This window comes from Aegilops tauschii, chromosome 4 (assembly GCF_002575655.3).
Source record: "Aegilops tauschii subsp. strangulata cultivar AL8/78 chromosome 4, Aet v6.0, whole genome shotgun sequence".
In the NCBI taxonomy this organism is placed as follows: Eukaryota; Viridiplantae; Streptophyta; class Magnoliopsida; order Poales; family Poaceae; genus Aegilops; species Aegilops tauschii.
Window position 1 is genome coordinate 347,710,505 of NC_053038.3, and position 20,259 is coordinate 347,730,763.

General features: G+C 47.8%; 2 protein-coding genes across 7 annotated transcripts; both read right to left on the reverse strand.

Annotated features, from left to right (window-relative positions):
• Positions 1-885: 885 nt before the first annotated feature.
• LOC123493778 (uncharacterized) lies at positions 886-10,435 on the reverse strand. 2 transcript variants are annotated; one of them, XM_073496720.1, is made up of 6 exons: positions 9,765-10,435; positions 9,524-9,588; positions 8,897-9,011; positions 1,749-1,947; positions 1,501-1,630; positions 886-1,379 (listed from the first exon to the last, which is right to left on the reverse strand). In XM_073496720.1, the coding sequence occupies exons 1-6, from the start codon at positions 10,183-10,185 to the stop codon at positions 1,308-1,310; spliced, it is 1,002 nt and encodes a 333-aa protein (XP_073352821.1). In that variant the 5' UTR covers positions 10,186-10,435; the 3' UTR covers positions 886-1,307. The 2 variants fall into 2 exon arrangements, with proteins under 2 accessions (XP_073352821.1, XP_073352820.1); XM_073496719.1 differs by having other exon boundaries at positions 1,749-1,950; positions 9,765-10,372.
• On the reverse strand, positions 10,426-16,404 carry LOC109786438 (RNA pseudouridine synthase 5). 5 transcript variants are annotated; one of them, XR_006662710.2, is made up of 14 exons: positions 16,215-16,404; positions 16,067-16,136; positions 15,911-15,938; positions 14,796-14,842; positions 14,571-14,661; positions 14,101-14,278; positions 13,727-13,814; positions 13,557-13,638; positions 13,349-13,424; positions 12,575-12,642; positions 12,369-12,438; positions 12,104-12,159; positions 11,912-12,005; positions 10,426-10,998 (listed from the first exon to the last, which is right to left on the reverse strand). XR_006662710.2 is itself a non-coding variant. In XM_045227874.2 (14 exons), exons 1-14 carry the CDS (start codon positions 16,327-16,329, stop codon positions 10,921-10,923), a joined length of 1,170 nt encoding a protein of 389 aa, XP_045083809.1. In that variant the 5' UTR covers positions 16,330-16,404; the 3' UTR covers positions 10,426-10,920. The 5 variants fall into 5 exon arrangements, 3 of the variants coding, with proteins under 3 accessions (XP_045083809.1, XP_045083810.1, XP_045083811.1); XM_045227874.2 differs by having other exon boundaries at positions 12,104-12,188; XM_045227875.2 differs by having other exon boundaries at positions 10,426-11,522; positions 12,104-12,188.
• Positions 16,405-20,259: the final 3,855 nt, after the last annotated feature.

Sequence of the window (20,259 nt, forward strand, 5' to 3'; positions counted from 1 at the left end):
CACCCACACGAGGCCAAGGGGACCGGAGAGAAGCGCCCCGCAGAGGGAGAAGCAGCACCGAAGCCGAACGGGAGGGAACCACCTCCACCGCCGTCATGCGGGAGGCCAGAGCCTCCGGTACCGTCGCGGTAGCCGTCCGGACGCGGCAGCAGGGCATGCCAGGCCACCCCTGGCCCGGCCAGGCCCGAAACGGGCCCGCTAAGCCCCGCCGCCACGCTGCAGCAAGCAGGCGATGGTGCCGCCAGCACCCTGCCGCTCATCGCCGCTCCCCCGCCTCCCGGAAGCCACGAAGCAGACCCACCCCGCCGCCAGCCCGCCCAGGCCCAGATGGGACCCGAAGAGCCCAGATCTGGGCCGAGCGGGCGCCGCCAGACCGCGCCGCTGCGTCGCCCCGCCGCCAACGGCGACGCCGCCGACCAGAAGTTCGCCCCCGCTTGCGCCAGGAGCCCCCGCCGCCGCGCTGGACCGCCGCCGCCTAGAAGCACCGCCCGGGGTCGCCCCGTCCCGCGCCGGAGGACACCCGAGAGGGGAAAGGCCAGGGGGCTGCCGCCACCAGCGTCGCCCGGGCCAGGCCCGCAGCGGGCGCCGGCGACGGCGGCAGGGAGGAAGGAGGAGGGAGAGATGCGCGGGGGAGGAGGCTGGACGCGACCGGCCGCCCGCGGGGACGACGCGGTCGCAGGAGAGGAAAAAGGAGGATCTCGCCAACTTCGCCATGAAGTTTCAAATCGAGCCGGGGTGATTTGGCAGCCGAATACGGGCCTCGGTGTCTCAACAATTTTCTTCCCATTTTGTAGTGCTCGTGACAAAACTGATTACTCCCTCTGTCCCGTAATAATATAAGAAATGGCATACAAAATCTGATTGTTCACAATCACACGCTTAGAGTACTGTGTCAAAAACGCTTTATATTATGGGACGGAGGGAGTAGCTTCCAAGAAATGACATACAAAATCTGATTGTTCACACGTCAGAGTACTGTGTTACAATTTATTGGGCCCTTGATAAGGAAGGCAGTATTCGATCAACTCAAAAAAAGAAACTCAGTTGAGCGGACTGTGAAAATGACCATCTCCTATGGCTACACAGATGATTCCTACGGTTCAAGCCTTCAAAAGGATCATCGACCTAAGTCTCTACTGCTGGTAGCTGATGAAGCACATACTTCTCTGATGATAATGTCTCCGTAATCTCATTTTGACACTTGGACCGCATCCCAAGGAAAGTACTGAGAAACAATACGAAAGAAACTACTTGAGAGCTTTTTAAGAAAATCCCCCACTCCTTAGCATGATAACCGGTGCTTTACTTCACTTGTTTTCATTTTGTTTGGGAATCCTCTTGTAGTCGTAGCTGTTTATGTCCACCTTTTGCTGCAAAGCCTATGATAATACAAAGGGGGGGGGGGGGGGGGGGGGGGGGGGCGAGAGAGAGCTCATCAGCCAGACCAATCATGAAAAAAATGGCAGGCCTTGTTTCTTAAGCATATGAACAAACCATTACCTTCAGTTCATCCTCTAGCGAGAGCTTCTTAGGCTTATAGGCCCCTTCCACCGGTCCTGTTCGGCTCAGAGCTTTTGTTTTCTCTACGACCTCCCATTCCATATCCTCCTTTTCCTTCGTTACTTCTTTGCTGCAAAATACAAATGAGCTGCCACTGTCAAATATGTGAAACAAAAGGATGCCTGGATACAATTACAGACCGATTGATTTCCTGTATTTTGGCCAGTGCAGAATGGTAAATGCCTTACCTTCCCTGTATAAGATGAGCTAGACCAACCGCACCAAACACTGTCAACGAAATGAGTGGAAGACCATATCGAACAAATGGATGTCTACGTCCCCATCGTTTGAACTGCGAGGCTTGTTGAGCAATCTTAGCAGCTGATTCCGTTGGATCAACTTTCTGTGTGGTATTCATGACAGAATTTGACCTTTGAAATGTAACAGCTGCTACACACAAAAAAGTTGACTTAACGTCATGAAGTCGATAACACATAAAGAAAGATTTGTTCTCGGGTAACTAGGATATTCGAGTGTAAAATGGTTTACGACCGCTCACATTGTTAGCATGTAGAATGCAGCTCATCCTTTTTAATATTGAATTAAGACTCAATTAAAAAGAAGTTGTAGACTTCATTAACAGCACTAAATCACTCACCACTCAGTAAGCACCAAATTATTCACAGCACTCAAATGATCAAACTAACCTTTATGACCCAGACAGGCAGAAGACCAACAACAGCAGAGCAGACAAAGTTTTAGCAAATAATATATCATTAAACACAAATTACAGTATCAATATTTTTCGTCCAATTGACAGCAATGAATCGACAGCTGAATGCACAGTATCCATGGAATAAGATAATATTGGCCTCTTGGGGTTAACTATGATGGCCACCATCCAGAGTATTAGCATATGATGTAGAAATTTAAATGTTTCAGCACTTCAGTTCACAGAAGAAATAGGTTATAGTACATGACACTTCTTTGGGGAAAATATAAGGTGTATTCCGGTCCTTTAAGACAAGACTTTGACCAACAATTTCGGTTTGCCATCTTCAGATCACATTCCATGTTCATTTTAACACATTAATGCATCTGCATACATGTTTACTCACATTCAAAAATTAGGTGGGCCAACACCAACCACTGCGGCTGGTGGTTTTTGTAAGGCGAAGATTCGGCTGGGCGGCGAGCTGGAGGTCGAGGTTGGGACGGGGGGGGGGGGGGGGGGGGGCTCAGTGATGGCGGATTGGATGGGGGGCACCAGCGTCGATCTAGAGGCGGAACTCTCTTTCTCTATGGCGGGACGAATTCGGGTGACGGCATGGTGAAATGGAGCAGCTTGATCTGGTTCATTCGTTGCCAATCCAACGCTCGGATCGCCAACATTTATCGATATTTTCACTCCAATGGCATTTTCACCATCAGCCAGCTTTGCCGTCTCCAGCAAACCGCAAAGTTGCATCGTCCAGTCCTCCGAACGCCAGAGAAACATGAGACCTTAAGGGCTCATCTTGAACGCGAGGATTGTGCTGAGAACGCCAAGAACCACCACCTAGTGCAATGGCATGGTGGCTAGCACCGACCTGACCAAGGTTAGGCCCCCACATCAAGAAGAGACTGGGGGATGGGAGGAACACTAGATTCTGGGAAGACTGGTGGGTAGATGATAAACCCCTAAAAGAAGCTTATCCCTCACTATACTCAATTAGTAATGACTTAGAGATTACTATCATGGGGGTGATAGATAAGGGATGGGGAGCTATGTCCTTTAGAAGAACAATCTGTGGGGGATATGATAATCTCTGGGATAGTTTAAAAAGAAGATGTGAGGAAATCATAATGCATGGAGGGAGGGATAAACCTTTGTGGATGTTGAATGCTAACATAATCTTTTCTGTGAAATCCTTAGATTTACATCTTGTTAAAACTGATCTTGGCTTCCCACACAAATTTCTGTGGAAGGTTAAAGTGCCTGCAAAAATCAAAATTTTCCTCTAGCTCTTGAATAAAAGAAGTATCCTGACCAGAGATAATTTGTTAAAAAGAGGATGGAATGGAGACAAGCACTGTGTGTTCTGTGGGAAATAAGAGAACATTGATCACCTTTTTTTTCTCTTGCTCGGTTGCTAGACTTGTTTGGAGTCTGGTAGGATGTGCATTTGATCTTAAAAACATTCCAAAAGACACAGATGACTGTTTTCGGAGTTCCAAGGCTGCAGATGTGAAAAGGCTTGGTGGCTAGCAACTTGGCGTTCGGAGACGGCTGAGTTGCATCGTCCAGTCCTCCGAACGCCAGAGAAACATGAGACCTTAAGGGCTCATCTTGAACGCGAGGATTGTGCAGAGAACAATTCAAGCCCACAATAATCTGTGGAAAAGATATTCTCCAACCACAGTGGCGGCGCCAAGATTTTCTAAATGGTATGCGGAAGCAAGAAAAAAAATATTGCGGCACAACAATATGGACATGAAAGATTACAATAGCGACAACAAAAGTACAAATTGTTCTTAGTAGCAATAACTTCTCATTTTTCACACCTACAGAACAACAACATACGTCAACAAATTGCTTCTTACTCCCTCCGTGCCATAATATAAGAGTGTAAAAAACGCTCTTATATTATGGGACGGAGGGAGCACTTTCGATTGAATGCTACAATGAATCAAACAAAATTAAGGATCATCCTCTATTCTCGAATGGGGAAATTTCAGAAAATGAGGGATTGGAACACTCACGCTAGGCCCAGTGGATTGGCGTTAGCCCCTGCGTGCTGTCTGTTGCGACCCGGGCCGTTACGATGGACGGCGGTCAGCGTGCTCCGAGCGCAGTCCTGGTCGTGCCTGCCGAAGTGCCGAGCAATCGAGGACGAGGCGAGCGCGTGGTAGCGTGCGGGCGCGGGGACGCTGCTCGGTGGCTTGGGGCCGTGCCTGCGGCGCGGGGGTGGCGCGCCGACGCTCGGGGCGGCGCTCTGCTCCGATCCAGATGTCCGGTAGGGTTAGCGCCAGCGCCCAGTCCGTTCACCTATGCGTGCGCCGTGTCGGGATGAACTGAGGAAGACAGGCTAGGCGTTGGGTTCGTCTGGTATCGGACATTCAGGCCCATTTGACCCTTTTTTTTCTCTTATGAGCGAGCCACAACTGGCCCGGGGCAGCCTAGTGGTCTTCGGCCCAGATGGGGAAACCGGGGCGACCATATCGTTTTTTGCTGTGTTTTTATATACATGTAAAACCCATGCTACTGAAGTTTTTCCCGACTCTAGCCGCCACCAAGGTCTCTTCCACCGTCTCGATCCCCCTGCTTTCTCCTTTTCGTCGGTTCGTGAGTGATCAGATGAGTGGAGAACCATCCCTTATTTTTCTTTAGTTTTATTATTAGTATAGGTTTGTGTTTCATTCAGGTTCTGATTTCCGGACGGTACCAGCGAGGTAGCGGCGGCAATGACGCATCCGAATAAGGTCTAACGGGTCCTTTTCTATCTTGACGACGTCCAATTTGTTGTTGATAAAGGACTGTGATGGTAGGTGTTATCAGATTTGATGGTTCTCTTTAGATCTTGACAAAAAAAAAATTAGCAGAACAAGGTTTCCCCTCCGATTTCCATTAGAGAAACCAGGCCGAAGCCGAGCAGTAGTCTAGTAGTTCGATACAAGTTCAGAAGCAAATAAGAAACATAAAGCAGAGCAGGGGGCTTAGCTAGCCTAGCAACCCCGTGACAACAATCTTAAGCTTCATTACAACTCCAAAGCAAAAGGGAGGAGGCAAAGGACACAAAGTAACAGTAGACAAGCTCAAAGGTCGCTGCTTCACAAAGCCTTTTCACATCTGCAGCCTTGGAACTCCGAAAACAGTCATCTGTGTCTTTTGGAATGTTTTTAAGATCAAATGCACATCCTACCAGACTCCAAACAAGTCTAGCAACCGAGCAAGAGAAAAAAAAGGTGATCAATGTTCTCTTATTTCCCACAGAACACACAGTGCTTGTCTCCATTCCATCCTCTTTTTAACAAATTATCTCTGGTCAGGATACTTCTTTTATTCAAGAGCTAGAGGAAAATTTTGATTTTTGCAGGCACTTTAACCTTCCACAGAAATTTGTGTGGGAAGCCAAGATCAGTTTTAACAAGATGTAAATCTAAGGATTTCACAGAAAAGATTATGTTAGCATTCAACATCCACAAAGGTTTATCCCTCCCTCCATGCATTATGATTTCCTCACATCTTCTTTTTAAACTATCCCAGAGATTATCATATCCCCCACAGATTGTTCTTCTAAAAGACATAGCTCCCCATCCCTTATCTATCACCCCCATGACAGTAATCTCTAAGTCATTACTAATTGAGTATAGTGAGGGATAAGCTTCTTTTAGGGGTTTATCATCTACCCACCAGTCTTCCCAGAATCTAGTGTTCCTCCCATCCCCCAGTCTCTTCTTGATGTGGGGGCCTAACCTTGGTCAGGTCGGTGCTAGCCACCATGCCATTGCACTAGGTGGTGGTTCTTGGCTTGAACAAGCGGTCCCAGATTGACAAGATCCTCAGGGGGTTCCTTTTGGTTGGCAGGGTGGCCACTGCCATGTCAACTGGCATTGGGTGTGTAGGCCCCTTCGTCTGGGCAGCCTGGGTGTTCTGAACCTTAGGAGGGTGGCGATCAGTCTCCAGGTCCGCTGGCTCTAGAGGATGCTCACTGATCCCAACCGCCCTTGGAAAGGCCTCGGCCTCCAGTTCTCCTGGGATGAACACGCAGTGTTCACCGCATCCACCAAGATGGTGGTTGGCGACGGAGCTACTGCCTTATTCTAGGAGGACCGCTGGCTTCATGGTCGGGCAATCTCAGAGATAGCACCCAAGCTGCACCAGCTGGTCTCCCTGACTCTTCAGAATGCCCGATCGCATCGACGTTGGATCTCGGATATCAGGGGCGGCATGGGGCGCTGGCACTATGCCATCTGCCAGTTGGCACGCGTGGCGCAGCTTGCTCCCCACACGGATGCCCTCTAGTGGCGTTGGACGGCGGATGTGCAGTACATGTCCAAGAGTTGCTATGACGCTCTCTTTGAGGGCGCGGTCGGATCTCACTCTTCAAGTTCTTCCTGTAGCTCGCTTGACCAGATTGGAGCATCTTGCGCTTCATGGCTTGCAGCACACATCGAGTTTTGTGCTATACGACCAGTCCAAGGAGACGATTGCCCACCTCCTCTCTGGCAAGTGCTCTCCTGGTTCAGGTTGACTGCTATTGGCCCAGCCGAGGGGCGGACTTTGTGGATTAGTGGCAAGAAACTTGCCTCTCGGTTCCTACCTCGAGTCCTCGGCTCGGAAGGGCGTGTCCTCGGTCATCCCGTTAGTGGTTTGGTGCATCTGGAAGCATCATGACGCAATCATCTTCGACAATGCTCGGCTCAACCTCGACCGTCTCCTCAACACAATCAAGTTGGAGGCTAGGCAGTGTGAGCTCTGGCGGGCGTGTCTAGGCTTGCGGCTTTGCTCCTGAAGGGAGCAACGACTAGCGTCTAGGGGCGTTGTGTTGTGCGTTGGGTATGGCCTTGCTTGGGCTATTGTATGTCGGGTGCGTCCTTCTTGGAGCTTGTAATGACTCTTCTCTCTATCAATGCAATGAAATGCAAAGGTTTTGCGTTTTCTCAAAAAGAATACATGAACGGTAAATACAGGAACAGAAAAATACACAGTAACTAAATGTCATGACATACTGAATCCTGCATGAATTGAAAACACATGAACAATAAAAACTATTTGATCATCTGGTTGCACCATACAAAAACATATGAATTTTCTTTAGGGATTATTAGATGTATTGCCATAGCCCACAGTTGCCAGACACAGAAAAAATTCTAGAGCTCTAAGCCTTGGCTAGGAATTCTACGGAATTGGGGTGTATGGACTATGGAAACCATAGGAATTTCAGTGTTCAGAGTTTTTTAATTTTCTGATCCCATGTGCCTCTATAGGAAAATTTTCTAGGGGTTGAAAATCCTTCCATCTAAAGGAGCTACAAAGAATCTTAACAGTGATTTTCATGTTTTCAACAAAAATGTTAATGAATTTTAAATCCTTTAATGAAACATGCGCAATTGAGCTGTCTCCGTTTGGGGGGCGTTCATTGTTAACCCAAATTTCAAAGAAAAAAGTCCACTTTACTACCCTGAATAAAGTGGGTGGTTCACTTTACCCCCTGATTATTTTTCTGCTTCTTTTACCCCCCAAACAAACCCAAACCGGACAAAACACCCCCCCCCCCGGCTGGTTTTTCTCCACCCGCTGCTGATGCGGCACTAGTCAACGACGTTTTTGACCTGGGTGGGGCCCCCTTGTCAGGTTTCTCTCAGCACCCCCCCTTCTCTCTCTCTCTCTCTCTCTCTCTCTCTCTCTCTCTCTCTCCAGGCCGGATCCGCCGCCGCCCTAAGGAGCTCGCCCCGGGCCGATCCGGGCCCGGAGCCACCCGCGCCTCACCTCCCTCACCACGTCGCCCAGGAGCCGCCGCCATCTCCCCACCATCACGCCGGCGTCCTGCCAGAGGAGCCCCGTCCCGCGCCGCGGCGGATCGCCCAGCCCCCGCGCCGTCACCGCCTCGCCGACCCCGCTGGCCACGCCATCCCGCCACCGCGCGAGCCCGCCCCGAGTACCCAGCGCCGGTGCACCGCCTCCTGCCGACCCCGCCTGGCCCTGCTCTGCTCGCCGGCGGGTGCAGCGGCAGCTCTATCCCAGCACCACCTGACAAGTGGGCCCCACCCAGGTCAAAACCGCCGTTGACTAGTGCCACATCAGTAGCGGGTGGAGAAAAACCAGCCAGGGGGTGTTTTGTCCGGTTTGGGTTTGTTTGGGGGGTAAAAGAAGCAGAAAAATAGATCAAGGGGTAAAGTGAACCACCCACTTTATTCAGGGTAGTAAAATGGGCTTTTTTCAATTTCAAATAAATGAATACATTTATATAGTGATGGAACGATCATATAATGCATCTTTCCTATATAGAGTGGACATTTGTCCATGGAAGAAGCAGAAAGGAGATTTCGCTATGTTCTTCTTGCTAAATGTGTCTGGTCCAGCAGATGTTCCATGCTATAATTTCTGATGAAAGACCAAAAGAATACATTTTAAGGTAGGAAGGATTTTACGAGTGTGCATACAAAGGAAAAAAACAGAGTGGTATTTAGTTATATAGGTTTTGTTTTGTTTAATGAGAAGAATCCAGAAGTTTCCAAATTACCACACGTTATATATTAACATGGTTATTAGATAACTTTATTCCAAACAAAGGACAGCTGTGGGTTTTTTAACAGTGGATCCTTAACTGAGAGTAACCAACGGATTTATCCATTACATTCAACTGTTGGAGAACTAAACATCGGGGTCACATTTTGGATAACAGAAACTTGCCTGCATCCCTCTCCGCTACCACTCCATGGTACCTCTGGGCAAGTTGCAACAACTCCCTGTCCTTCTCTAGCTTACTGTTGCGCTTCACGACCTTACGCTTTGGCTCGCCACTATCCTACAAAGTCATGGAAGCAATCCAGTTTAGCACACACTTATCTTCCCCAATGTTCAAGAAAGCGGTAAGCGTAAGCAGAGCGGAAGGCCACAGCTTAGAGCAATGGCCGCTTAAGCGCAGCTTAACCGGGATTAAGCTTTTTTTAAATTGGCCAGAATTTGGCTTTTTTCAATAATATGCAGAAGAAAACAGGTAACATAGCACATAAGTAACTGAAAATCTGAAATAGCATATAATATTGAGGTTCAGTGGTTCACACACCATAACAAATAGGCAAATAACACATAAGGATAAGGTTCAGTGGTTCACACAGCAAGCAAAAATGCATAATATTGTCTTAGAATGAGCATATAAGATAAATGGCAGCAGCCAAGCAGCAGCTCATGAAACTGCAGCAGCAGCCCAAGCAGCAGCTGCAGCACCAGCAGCCCAAGCAGCTTTTAAGCGTCGCAGGGCATCGGCTATATAGCAGGCAGAGAAATCTAAACCATATCAATTTCTGCGTTGGCAACCTTTGGATTGGCCAGCGGTTCCGATTGCTCTACCACAAAGCTCTCCTTCATTGCATCTTTGGCACCTGTGCGAAGAGCATCAAAACGAAGGTGAGCGAACATATTACAGACTTCAATGGCGATGGGCGAAGCCGCTTAATAAGTTGCCTCATTCACCCTAAACTGTAACTGACGATTTGACGTCGAAATTAGATGACATCAGATCAGGAAGCTGCCAGTGCGTGGGAGAGGGGGAGATCACCTCCTATGTCTGCGGCGGGCCCCTGCTGCTCGGGGGCACGCTCCGGCTCCGAAGCGGCGGCGGCCATGGAGAGGCTCCGCAGGGCATCGGCGGCGTCGGCGGGGGTGTATGGAGCGCCTAGGGTTTCCTCGCCGTCGGCGCGGGCGGCGCCCTCGTGATCAGGGCCGAGGGCGGGATGCAGGGGATCGCCGGCGGCGGAGGCGGGGGCGGAGGAGACTGGCTGGGCCTGGTCGGCGGAGGAGCTCTCGACGAAGCCATCGGGGAGCGCGTCGGCCTCGGGGAGACACGTCGCCGGCGAGCCTTCCATTGGTGTAGAGAGGGAGGGAGGGATGGTGTCGCCGCGCAGTCCCATTGTGCTGGTGTCGTGTGTTTCGTGTAACTCTGCTGCTGCGAACACGCGTTCGGCACAAAGGCCGGTCATAACTCCGTCACTCCGTATACGCTACTGGTAAATCCGCCGTATAAGATTCATGTTCAGAGATGAATTCATTTCTGTTCGTTCTAGTTTCAGCAATCAAATCTGAATGGTCCTCGATTCAAAAGCAGGGCTATTGGGCTATCGCATTCAAACTTGTTCATATGCAAAAAATAAAATAAAAACAGACTTGGTTCGGAATACTAGTACATTGTAATCTACTACTCCATGAGAGCGTTTTTGACATTAGTGGTGTAAAAAACGCTCTTATATAATGGGACGGAGGGAGTAGTTTACATGCTTGCAGATGATAATCTTAGCCAAAATTTTAATGAATTTTGATTGCTGTGTGCATATATACGACACGAACACACACACGCTCACGCGCACACACGCACGCACAGCAGTTAGTCCATCCTTTGGCTGTGTGCATGCATCTTCAGACGCAGTGACCTGAAAAGTTTACTCTGTTCCATCATCTAACACAAATGTTCCTCATGGTTCCCCCTCAGAAGCGTCCAGTGACCATTTAAACTCAGCAATACCATTTCCTGTATTGTCCACGCTGCCCCACACGCAAAAACTCAGTCTGACAGTCCGTAAGATACACTCAACACCTCATATGCGGACGTTAGCGTTCAATAGCCTCCATCTCCACAGGCTTGTAAAACATGACCTGTGAACTCTTACTGAGTGCTCAACTCATTGGATGCACATACTTTCAAATGGAAAGTTATGAACTCAAGTATCAACTTGTGGATCGCAACGCTCCTCTCGAGTTTGTAGGATATGCGGCAGAGGGGCGGTTATCTTCAGCATCTGCATAGCCAACCAAAAAAAATGTAACGGAAACACACACCTGGTGTTCAGTCATTATCGTTTGTTGGTCAGTGAACCTAAAAGGAAAGGGACTAACAAGAAAAATATCATGTCAGCATTCCTATGAAAGAAAGGATGAATAAATGATCAAACAGTCAATTGCATAGTTCGTTCTGCCAGCCAGATCACCTAAAGTGAACAACTAGAAGCTGAACACAAACTGAAATACTGGAGTTTATATTTGCAATTCTAATGTTAGATTGAAAATATTGAGGTATTTCTTGCATGACTATAACTGCATCGACAAAAATAAGCAGTGTTGATCTTTCTCTGTTTCTCTCCATTGATGGGGATTTTTTCTTCTTCCCTTTTTATAAATAATGCAAAAGCTTGCTTCCTCGTGCACTGATATAATGAAAGAATCGTTTTGTAAATGAGACTAGACAACACCCATGACCATGTCTTCGTGTAGATCTGCAGTCACCTGCTGCACGTCCGGCCACTTACCCCCACAGACACAGTCACTGCGTAGTTAGTATAAGAATTTAGACTCAGAGGAACCATTGATGCTTCTTTTAACATCATTTTGCATCTTGGTAATATGATTGGTAGCATATCCTACCTGCTTTGTTCAGTCTAACAATCTAACAAAATAGTAGCATATACAGTTATACAGGAGCGAACCTAATTCTTCATTGTTTTAGGGAAAGAAAATACTCTTTGTTATTTGTTAAGATTTACTCATAGTTGTACTGAAAAATAAAACCCTACAATCATGTCTTATTCAGAAATAAATCACAAAATTAGTTGCAACTCATTCCTCATTAAATAAAACAGTTCTTAAGGCCCATAAGCTATTGCGCATGTTAGGCGGAGAACACTACCCAATTTAGAAAGATCAATTTCTCATTACCTTATTCGTGGTTGGATGAGAAAGGACCAGCCAATGAGCATGCAAGTGATACCCACAGTCCCCGGGAACAGGCTGTAAAGGCCTCTCATAACCTCTGAAAAGAATTAGTAAGGTTAGTTAAACTAGATAAAAGAACAGGGGGGGTCATACATGGACGTACTTCGCAGCACAACTAAAAGATGAAAGAATTACCCGTCATATGCAAAAGAAATATCCGTACTAGTAGATTCCAGGTCATGAAATTTAGGCTGCCCACCAATACAATAGAGAGGATCATCTGGGGAAAAAATCATGCAGTGTCTGAACATTGGAATTTATTTAATGAAAATAAGATCTGCCATGCCCTTTATTTAGATTCTTTTTACCGATGATATGCAAAAACGCTTTTAGCTAAGCCTGGAAGAAAGAGCTCAAGTAAAATCATGCCCATCACAATAACAAAAGTGTTTTGGCTTACCAACAAGAGGGTGTCCAATGTATGCAAGGTGTATTCGGATTTGGTGAGGCCGTCCTGAATGAATTTCAACCTGCACCAGTCAAGGAAAAGAAACAGTGACATATATAAGAAATCATAATCTAAGCCTTGTACACATCAGTAATTCGAGGGAACGATGTGCATATATAAATGAATATGTAAAAGCAGGACACAGAACCCCATCATACCTGGACCAGCGTTTGATTTTGGTGCGCAAGTCTCTCAAGAACACACACTTTGCTCATGGCTGGCTTCCCTGAGAATTAATAATGCAAGATAAAACCACATAAGGCCATGTCCAATGCAGCGCTAAGCCGCTAACAGCAGGCACTAATCACGGTCATTTTGCCAGTTTCGGCCTTATTCCTGGTATCAGCGCTGGCATCGCTGCTGGAACTGGAGACGGACACTCCGAGCTATTCATGTAGGCGGAATTTTTCGCCAGGCAACAGCACTACGCTGTGATCTCCTTTTGATTTGTTAGCTTGTTTGTTACGATCTCGACTGTATTCATCTATCGGGATACAAGTGCTATACCGGTACTCCTTGGCATAATAGATTTGTGCGCTACATGTCTGCCTTAATTAATGCCATCTCCTGCATGCAGCTTTAACTAGCAACATTTTTCTTTTCTTTTAGAGAGCCCTTAATTAGCTAACATAATTATCTGAGAAGCTGAGAGCTCTGGAGACTTCCGCTAAAACCAGTAAAACAAATGCAGCCAACTTGGTTGTTCGAGGGATATAGGCACTTGCAAAATTTGCATTGGAATTAATGGATGCTTAAATCAAAATTTACTACCTAAGTGTCTGTAAAATAATTGCCTGGATTGGAGATCAAGGCTCTTACGCTAGACGCTTACTGCACTGGAGATGCATTAATAAATCAAGCAAGATTTGTTCGATATAACCTATATTGTCGATTTTAGTAAGCCCATTCTTGGTTCGGTAAACTTGTAGTACCTGAGGAACATGCCACATAAAGTCCCTCTGCAACTCCAGGGTAATGAACCAATCCTATGGGTTGAGTAACCACATCCTGCAGGTGCAAAGAAAAAAAATCATACCATAAATATTGGTTTGCAAGAATATGGCCATTACACACATTTTTTAAGCAAGATATCAGTTAGGATAGTGTAATTCACAGGCGTGAGTAGGGAAAGGACAGCACCCCATCGTGTTCAAGTATACCAGTTACTAATGCTCGATAGAATTTTGAAATTTTCCGTTCTTTGCCAACCTCAGTTCCATCCCTATAAATTAAATTAATCACTTAACCAGTACTGGGTGGTGCTAACGATACAGATACTCTTTCCAAATTTAAAAGAGAAGATTGTACACCTTTTCTTCTCTGCATTTGCAGCACCTTCTGCAAAATAAGATGCAAGTTGAACTTTGGCAAGCTTTGTCTTGGCACAAAGCAGTAGACCTAATAACATGGAACATGCAGGTCATCAGCAAGAGTTTCACTTTTACATATGGAAATGCAGCGGTAACAAACATTTTTCTGTGAGACACATTTTATAACCAAAAAATTAGTAGGAAAATGAGGCTTCATTGCAGAAGGGCTCTTTGTTACAGGATGGTAAAAAAAAAGAGCTCCAGAAACAGCAAATATGTATTTCTCCTAGATTCCTGGTTTCATAGGCAAGGAACATAATTCACATCTGCTAGGCCTCAACTGGTCAGAGTGAACTAAACAAAAAGCTACAAACCTGACGTGCCCCTTCCTAATCGATGAACAGGTACAGGATGTAACTGCACATTTTTTCTCTTAGAGCAGCTTGATGGGGGCATCTTCCACTCTTTCCACTGAAGCTGTGCTAGAACAGTGCGCTGCTGGAAGATTCCTTTTGGCAGAACTTGCAAACCGGAAGGCTTGTTAAGGGCGACCTGAAAAAAAATGGTGAGCTGATTTATGGCTATGATTATATAGCTTTAAGTGTTACAACTAATTTTATTAAACATACATAGGGATGAAGGAAGATTCATACTTTCTGAAAATCGGTACCAAGATTTGCAACTACCATAGCAATAACGGACAAACATGACAATGGGAAAAAGCATTGGCTCGCAAAAAATAGATGAAAAACAGTTGAACCTTGACAACAAGCTAGGCTGAACGACAGTTGGATAGAATGTGTTTATGTGCAATTTAGCAAGAATACCAGGTTGAAGTGCATACCATGTCGTCATCTTCATAAAGCACTTGAAGCAAATGTGGTGCAAATGGCTCCTTCCATGCGAGGCGATGATATACCAACTTAGAACCCTCCCTGAAAAGGGGGATCCAAATGAAATACATATTAGTTTTGAAAGGTAGCTACTAACATAAAGGAAACGATGAAGGAGAATAAGAATGATAACACTCTTGTTGCAAATGTGTACTGCAAACAGCATAAGAGGATACCTGAGAATCATATCTGGATCAGTGACAACTTGGCCATCAACCGTTATCTGCAAAAAAATCTCAATGCCTTCATTTGTATTTCAATACGCGTGACTTACAATGCAGAAACATGAGTATTTGACAAAAAACTACCACATTAGGGGTTGCCGTCCCACAGAACCACCACATTCAACTGCACTGGTCTCGCGCGCTGGCTGCAACTGCACGGAGGACGGGAGGTAGGCAACGAAGAGCCCCAGGAGCTCATGTGGTAGCTCGGACCAAGGCCGATGCTTGAGCGTGCGCGTGCGTTGCCGTTTAATTCTTTGAACAAGAATTTAGTGGCCAATGCTTGAGCGTGCGCGTGCGTTGTAGGTTCGTGCGAGTACTAGCTAGGTTGGTTTGTGCGTGCCGGTGGCGGTGGTCACCGGCAGAGGTGACCTCGCCGAAGTGATGCGAGGGGGAGAGGCGGTCGCCGGAGTGGTTGGGCAGCTCGGGCTCTCCCGATCCAGATGGGATCGAGGCATGGGGAGAGGTGAGCGTCGGCGGTTGAGGACGGCGGAGGTGCCTTGCGAGTGCACACGAGGTGTTCGAGGAAATGCCAAAGAGAGAGAGAGAGAGGAGGAAAAAGAAGAGTGATGCTGACAGGTGGGCCCCACTTGTAATAACGGTCAACGTAACGGTCAAAATAAACAGAGTTGACTTTGCCACCACGTCAGCCCTGACGGGTGGGTCCCGCATGCCATAAACGTGTTTAAATCATCTAAACTGACCATTTTTTAAAAATGGTAGTTTTTAGTCATGAAATTAGAAATTTTTGGTAGTTATCAGTCACTTTTTTGAATGTGGTAGTTCTGTGGGACGGCAACCCCTAATGTGGTAGTTTTTTGTCAAATACTCGCAGAAACATACTGCTAATTAGCTACAGGATACCACATAAATTTTCTTATGCATGCATTTGAAGCTCAAAACGGCAAAGAGAAAAAGCATCCGCATGAAGGATTCATAAACCTAACAGCTAGCAATTCATAACAACAAAAAACGACTGATTGCAAACAGCATGATTTAATTTATCCCCACACACACACACACACAAACAGCATGACTAATTAACTACTGGTTGCTGCGTATGCTACCTGTCCATTGCGAATCCTATGAATCCACCTGCAGAGGCGTGCAACCACCACAATCAAATCAACACGGCGTTCCAGCCTCCAGTCCAGAGAAACGAAATGCAAAAGGAGAAGGCAGCCACGGGGATTAACAAGTGAGCTCGGGCATCAGATACGTACCCTGGCAATGGCGCCGAGCTCTTGTAGTTCTCGGAGTAGAAGTTGATCAAGGAGGCGGTGGTTTCCGCATCTGCTCGCGTGTGGGTAAATCAGAGGAAGTTCAAAAGCAAAACAGGAAGAGAGCTGGGGAGAGGGAGGGGAGGCTGACCAGCGCCGCGGAACGTATCGGTGTAGGAGAGTCCTTCGTTGAGATCCGGCCATGCCCTCCCGAAGACGTAGTTCGCCTGCAGCGGCGGAGTCTCTCCGGCGGCGGCGACGGCCATCGCGTCGGCCGTCGGGTGGGAGAATACAGCTTTAGGGGTGCAGTTTGCATATTGGTCCACTAGGTATGTTTATTTTTAGTTGAGTCCACTAGGCTCCTGCTTTTCCCCCGGGACGAAACGTTTGTGCCATGAAGTTTACCGAAAAAGGGTTTCCCCCGCTTTGTATTCCAAAGCAACCAACACCGATACAGGATTGCCGAACAGCACAACAAGTCAAAAGAAAAAAAAAAAGCAAATGCCAACAACGGCAGCTCGACAAGCGCGGATGACCCGCCATCGCTACGCCCACCAGAGACAAACCACTACAACCCGAGGCTCCGAACCATCGCGTACAAAACAACACCTCCAAGAAGGAAAGCGACACCGATGACTCTGCTGCCCGGACATGTCCTAGGGTTTCCCCGGCACGCGGAGGGAGGTGGGGGATGGATATCACCGACACCCTTTAGGAAGGAATGATGGCACCCGCAGGTGTCACCGCATCGGAGCCGAAGACCGGCAAGGATTTCTCCCGTACTCCAATCCCCACCGCCCAACGGACCGGAGCCGACCAGCCAAACCGCCGCCCACCACCATGCGCCATCGCGGTTGCGCCGCCACCCACGCCGCCTCACTGCAAACACCCACACGAGGCCAAGAGGACCGGAGAGAAGCGCCCCGCAGAGGGAGAAGCAGCACCGAAGCCGAACGGGAGGGAACCACCTCCACCGCCGTCATGCGGGAGGCCAGAGCCTCCGGTACCGTCGCGGTAGCCGTCCGGACGCGGCAGCAGGGCATGCCAGGCCACCCCTGGCCCGGCCAGGCCCGAAACGGGCCCGCTAAGCCCCGCCGCCACGCTGCAGCAAGCAGGCGATGGTGCCGCCAGCACCCTGCCGCTCATCGCCGCTCCCCCGCCTCCCGGAAGCCACGAAGCAGACCCACCCCGCCGCCAGCCCGCCCAGGCCCAGATGGGACCCGAAGAGCCCAGATCTGGGCCGAGCGGGCGCCGCCAGACCGCGCCGCTGCGTCGCCCCGCCGCCAACGGCGACGCCGCCGACCAGAAGTTCGCCCCCGCTTGCGCCAGGAGCCCCCGCCGCCGCGCTGGACCGCCGCCGCCTAGAAGCACCGCCCGGGGTCGCCCCGTCCCGCGCCGGAGGACACCCGAGAGGGGAAAGGCCAGGGGGCCGCCGCCACCAGCGTCGCCCGGGCCAGGCCCGCAGCGGGCGCCGGCAACGGCGGCAGGGAGGAAGGAGGAGGGAGAGGTGCGCGGGGGAGGAGGCTGGACGCGACCGGCCGCCCGCGGGGACGACGCGGTCGCAGGAGAGGAAAAAGGAGGATCTCGCCAACTTCGCCATGAAGTTTCAAATCGAGCCGGGGTGATTTGGCAGCCGAATACGGGCCTCGGTGTCTCAACAATTTTCCTCCCATTTTGTAGTGCTCGTGACAAAACTGATTACTCCCTCTGTCCCGTAATAATATAAGAAATGGCATACAAAATCTGATTGTTCACAATCACACGCTTAGAGTACTGTGTCAAAAACGCTTTATATTATGGGACGGAGGGAGTAGCTTCCAAGAAATGACATACAAAATCTGATTGTTCACACGTCAGAGTACTGTGTTACAATTTATTGGGCCCTTGATAAGGAAGGCAGTATTCGATCAACTCAAAAAAAGAAACTCAGTTGAGCGGACTGTGAAAATGACCATCTCCTATGGCTACACAGATGATTCCTACGGTTCAAGCCTTCAAAAGGATCATCGACCTAAGTCTCTACTGCTGGTAGCTGATGAAGCACATACTTCTCTGATGATAATGTCTCCGTAATCTCATTTTGACACTTGGACCGCATCCCAAGGAACGTACTGAGAAACAATACGAAAGAAACTACTTGAGAGCTTTTTAAGAAAATCCCCCACTCCTTAGCATGATAACCGGTGCTTTACTTCACTTGTTTTCATTTTGTTTGGGAATCCTCTTGTAGTCGTAGCTGTTTATGTCCACCTTTTGCTGCAAAGCCTATGATAATACAAAGGGGGGGGGGGGGGGGGGGGGGGGGGCGAGAGAGAGCTCATCAGCCAGACCAATCATGAAAAAAATGGCAGGCCTTGTTTCTTAAGCATATGAACAAACCATTACCTTCAGTTCATCCTCTAGCGAGAGCTTCTTAGGCTTATAGGCCCCTTCCACCGGTCCTGTTCGGCTCAGAGCTTTTGTTTTCTCTACGACCTCCCATTCCATATCCTCCTTTTCCTTCGTTACTTCTTTGCTGCAAAATACAAATGAGCTGCCACTGTCAAATATGTGAAACAAAAGGATGCCTGGATACAATTACAGACCGATTGATTTCCTGTATTTTGGCCAGTGCAGAATGGTAAATGCCTTACCTTCCCTGTATAAGATGAGCTAGACCAACCGCACCAAACACTGTCAACGAAATGAGTGGAAGACCATATCGAACAAATGGATGTCTACGTCCCCATCGTTTGAACTGCGAGGCTTGTTGAGCAATCTTAGCAGCTGATTCCGTTGGATCAACTTTCTGTGTGGTATTCATGACAGAATTTGACCTTTGAAATGTAACAGCTGCTACACACAAAAAAGTTGACTTAACGTCATGAAGTCGATAACACATAAAGAAAGATTTGTTCTCGGGTAACTAGGATATTCGAGTGTAAAATGGTTTACGACCGCTCACATTGTTAGCATGTAGAATGCAGCTCATCCTTTTTAATATTGAATTAAGACTCAATTAAAAAGAAGTTGTAGACTTCATTAACAGCACTAAATCACTCACCACTCAGTAAGCACCAAATTATTCACAGCACTCAAATGATCAAACTAACCTTTATGACCCAGACAGGCAGAAGACCAACAACAGCAGAGCAGACAAAGTTTTAGCAAATAATATATCATTAAACACAAATTACAGTATCAATATTTTTCGTCCAATTGACAGCAATGAATCGACAGCTGAATGCACAGTATCCATGGAATAAGATAATATTGGCCTCTTGGGGTTAACTATGATGGCCACCATCCAGAGTATTAGCATATGATGTAGAAATTTAAATGTTTCAGCACTTCAGTTCACAGAAGAAATAGGTTATAGTACATGACACTTCTTTGGGGAAAATATAAGGTGTATTCCGGTCCTTTAAGACAAGACTTTGACCAACAATTTCGGTTTGCCATCTTCAGATCACATTCCATGTTCATTTTAACACATTAATGCATCTGCATACATGTTTACTCACATTCAAAAATTAGGTGGGCCAACACCAACCACTGCGGCTGGTGGTTTTTGTAAGGCGAAGATTCGGCTGGGCGGCGAGCTGGAGGTCGAGGTTGGGACGGGGGGGGGGGGGGGGGGGGGGGGGGGGGCTCAGTGATGGCGGATTGGATGGGGGCACCAGCGTCGATCTAGAGGCGGAACTCTCTTTCTCTATGGCGGGACGAATTCGGGTGACGGCATGGTGAAATGGAGCAGCTTGATCTGGTTCATTCGTTGCCAATCCAACGCTCGGATCGCCAACATTTATCGATATTTTCACTCCAATGGCATTTTCACCATCAGCCAGCTTTGCCGTCTCCAGCAAACCGCAAAGTTGCATCGTCCAGTCCTCCGAACGCCAGAGAAACATGAGACCTTAAGGGCTCATCTTGAACGCGAGGATTGTCGAGAGAACAGTTCAAGCCCACAATAATCTGTGGAAAAGATATTCTCCAACCACAGTGGCGGCGCCAAGATTTTCTAAATGGTATGCGGAAGCAAGAAAAAAAATATTGCGGCACAACAATATGGACATGAAAGATTACAATAGCGACAACAAAAGTACAAATTGTTCTTAGTAGCAATAACTTCTCATTTTTCACACCTACAGAACAACAACATACGTCAACAAATTGCTTCTTACTCCCTCCATGCCATAATATAAGAGTGTAAAAAA